Genomic DNA, 3,355 nt, shown 5'->3' with positions numbered 1-3,355 from the left:
AATAAATAGTAATAAAATTACTTTATCTTGGATCTTGGGCGGATAGCGAGATGTAGGTAACTTACCCTAATAGAAGTATCGGTGGCTGATTCCACGACCCGAACTTTTAACCTATAGATAACATAAAGACTACTTTACTGTTGCTCCAATTTCTTCTCTTAAATTCTAAATCTCTATTTATGTATAATAAAGACCACATTCGCTTACACCCACACCCAAAGAAAAGAGATAAATACACTTAAACATAAAAAACCTGTACATAATTATGCAGGAGTAATTTCTAATCTATGTTTATGTTTGACATAATTCACACTCATTTTCACATATACACACAAGCACCCAAATGAAATAAAAAAGACAGGAATATAAAAATCCTATTACAGCACTAATAAACTAACATAACCAAGACCTTGTATTTTCTTAATAAAAAAGCAGACCGGTTTACTAAACTTTCGATATGCACGAGGTCCGGAAAAGAGCTTGACCACAAGGGTCAATTGTACACAGTCTTAGTACTGTGTTACTGCAGAAGGCTATTTACACGCCTCGAACCCGTGACATTACGCCCAAGGCTTCCCTCAATATCCTCACAATAGCATTCTAATAATGGATTTAGCCACAGAAGAGAGTTCAATAATCTCCCTATTCACATCAGAAACTGGAGAAACCAATCCATTATACTTAAAACTAAACTCACAAGTTTCTGCTTCTACAGCAACATCAACCATTCCATTTTCAGCAAATTTAGGGACACCTCTTTTTAAAGCTTCAACAGCAACAGTTACATCAGCATGAAGAACAGCATAATACACTATGTAACATTGGCTAAGAGGTAGTCTTAACTCGGGGTTCGATTTTTCGAGTTTTTTAAAATTTTCCATTAGTTCAATGGACTTTAATTTTACCGCATCTACCATGACGAGGCCGAGAGTGGTGAGGTCCGCCCCCTCGGCCTCGGAGGTACGCGGATCGGATTGAAGGGTAGTGAGACAAAGTGGGTAGTTAGGGGTGGCTCTGCAGGTCGAGTTGATGAGATTATTATTGTTGTTGTCGTTGTTGAATGCCAGATTGGTGATTAGCATAAATATGGGGAATAAGTTTCTCATTTTTTTTTGAGAGTGGTGTTATTGAAGATGAAAGATATAATAGGAGGAGAGGAGAAAGGAAAGGTGTTTGGTTTTGAGTAGATGACTAGCGAAGCACAAACAACTAATGAAGTAAAGCTACTACTTTTTGTTGAGATATTTATAGGGATAGCGACCAAAAGGATGAATATTTAAGATTTTAAATTAATAGGTGGGAATCAAAGTATACACATTATCTTTAATTTGAAATATATGTATATTAAATTGAATCTTTTGGCGAGGTTCTTTTTGGAAACAATTTCTCCATTCCTTCGGGATAGGGTAAAGTCTGTGTACATAATACTCTTCCCAGACCTCATTAGTGAGATTTTACTGAATTATTATTATTGTTGTTGTATACAATAGACCCTTGTGGTCCGACTCTTCTTCGAACTCCGCGTATAGTCGGAACTTAGTGCACTAAACTGTTTTTTTTTTTCCACACATGTATCAGGTATTAAATCCTCATCCACTATGATAGAGTGTATAATATTAGTGAGTGTAAGTCTTTAGATCTGCTTCTTGAGATGGTATACTCACTGAATTCTACTAATGATAATTCGTGACAAATGATGCGAATTACACATATATTCATGTATAAAGAATTTGTACACTATAAATATATTTCAATATATCGTAGTAGAAGATATAATTTGTTTCATTTCTTATTAGCTTACTAATTCCATGTATCACGAACAATTACCTATATTAAAGCTTATGCAGTAACTTGAAAAAAAAAGGGGGTGGGGGTGGGGGTGGGAGGTTAAAAATTTATTCGAGTAAACGAATAGATACATGATGTTTATCCTTAAAACGGATAACAATTAAATTTATACGCGGTTTTAAGGATATGTGGATTGATTCAACACAAATAATCAATAATATTAGATAAACGAGTTAAAGACAAAATGAACAATCAAACCAATTATAATGTCACGGTCCGGCTCGAACTCATATTGAATAGTAGTTTTACCTTCGATCGAAGCCTTGGTCTGAATCCAATTAGGAACGAAGAACAAACAATAAAATAAGAACTCTGCAATAGCTAAAGAATAGAAAAATAAATTTATATTGCCTTGATTCGCGTGTTACAAATTGTGTTATCAAAGAAAAGCTTCCCCTTTATATAGTAGAAGAATTTCATCCTTACAACAAATCTAAAAAAGGTAACAATCTTTCTTTTTCATTAACTACTGATCCTGTCGATTGCGGATATCACGACCCTCTATCCGTCGTGTGCAACCGTTCATTGTATTTTCCGAAGTCTCAAAATTCATTTTGGGTCCGGGGAGCGTTGCTTTATCACGTCTGACGATGAGCACATCATTCACCTTTTATGGGTCTTGGTACGAAAGGCTCGCAGTCTCGATTTCAACCTCGTGTGCACATGCCCTTCTTCCGTCTTTGCCTCCAAGAAATCACAATATGCATTGTCCCCGATATTACTCGTATATAGATAGTCCCCTTATTTTTCAAAGAGTAGGTTTACCGTAATGATGGAAAACGAATAGATGAACCTCAGTTTCTTCCCTCGTACGCCATAACTGAGATGACGGGTAAATCAAAACGTCCCGTCAGTCGCATCGTTCAGATTTCGGACACGTGTTGGCCATCGGTTGGATGTATTTGAATGTGAAACATCCGTACTGATTGCATTTTCCCCTATAAAAGCTTCGACCCTCTTCACTTCTTCCACTTTCTGTTACTAGACTTTTCCTTCGAATATTCTAACGGCTTTTAAGTTCTTCAGATCTTCATACATTGTTCATTGAACCTTAATATCTTCATAATACATCCTATTTGAACCTTTATATTCTTTCTTAGACCTATATTTTCCATATTATAATGGCTAAAACTTCTAAGTTAGTGCCTCAGTAGGTTGTCCCTTCATCTTCCCACCCGGCCGCAGATGCCAAAGTAGCCAATACCGAAGTGGCTCAGGAGCCCCTAGGAAGAGCTTCATACCCGGGGGCTGCTCTATCGGGGATGACTTCAAGGTCAAGAAGGCCTCTGTTCAACAGGACCGGGGCAAAGGAGCGTGGAAATACATATGCTCTGTCACTGAAGATACCCTTCCCATAGTCCGAGAAGACTGTAAGTGGGAAGGTAAAGACGTGATTGTCCCCGGGCCTAATAACGATATTACTACCCATGTGAAGGAGTATTTAAGTGTTTATATTTACCCTTTCACGCTTGGCCCGGTAGACCCCGCAATCCTGGCTTTTTGCAAG

The 3,355-nt window shown here is 37.5% G+C and overlaps 1 protein-coding gene across 1 annotated transcript; it reads right to left on the bottom strand.

Moving 5' to 3' along the window:
- Nucleotides 1-218: 218 nt before the first annotated feature.
- LOC107796123 (cell wall / vacuolar inhibitor of fructosidase 1-like) lies at nt 219-1,225 on the bottom strand. The gene has a single exon (XM_016618857.2). It carries the CDS (start codon nt 1,104-1,106, stop codon nt 588-590), a length of 519 nt encoding a protein of 172 aa, XP_016474343.1. The 5' UTR covers nt 1,107-1,225; the 3' UTR covers nt 219-587.
- Nucleotides 1,226-3,355: the final 2,130 nt, after the last annotated feature.

Source organism: Nicotiana tabacum, chromosome 20, assembly GCF_000715075.1.
Source record: "Nicotiana tabacum cultivar K326 chromosome 20, ASM71507v2, whole genome shotgun sequence".
NCBI lineage: Eukaryota > Viridiplantae > Streptophyta > Magnoliopsida > Solanales > Solanaceae > Nicotiana > Nicotiana tabacum.
The sequence above is the reverse complement of the archived record's forward strand: the minus strand, read 5'-3'. Positions and strand labels throughout refer to the sequence as shown.

Bases quoted from the DNA above. Each gene is read 5' to 3' on its own strand.
- LOC107796123 (XM_016618857.2), bottom strand. From the start codon at position 1,106: ATGAGAAACTTATTCCCCATATTTATGCTAATCACCAATCTGGCATTC.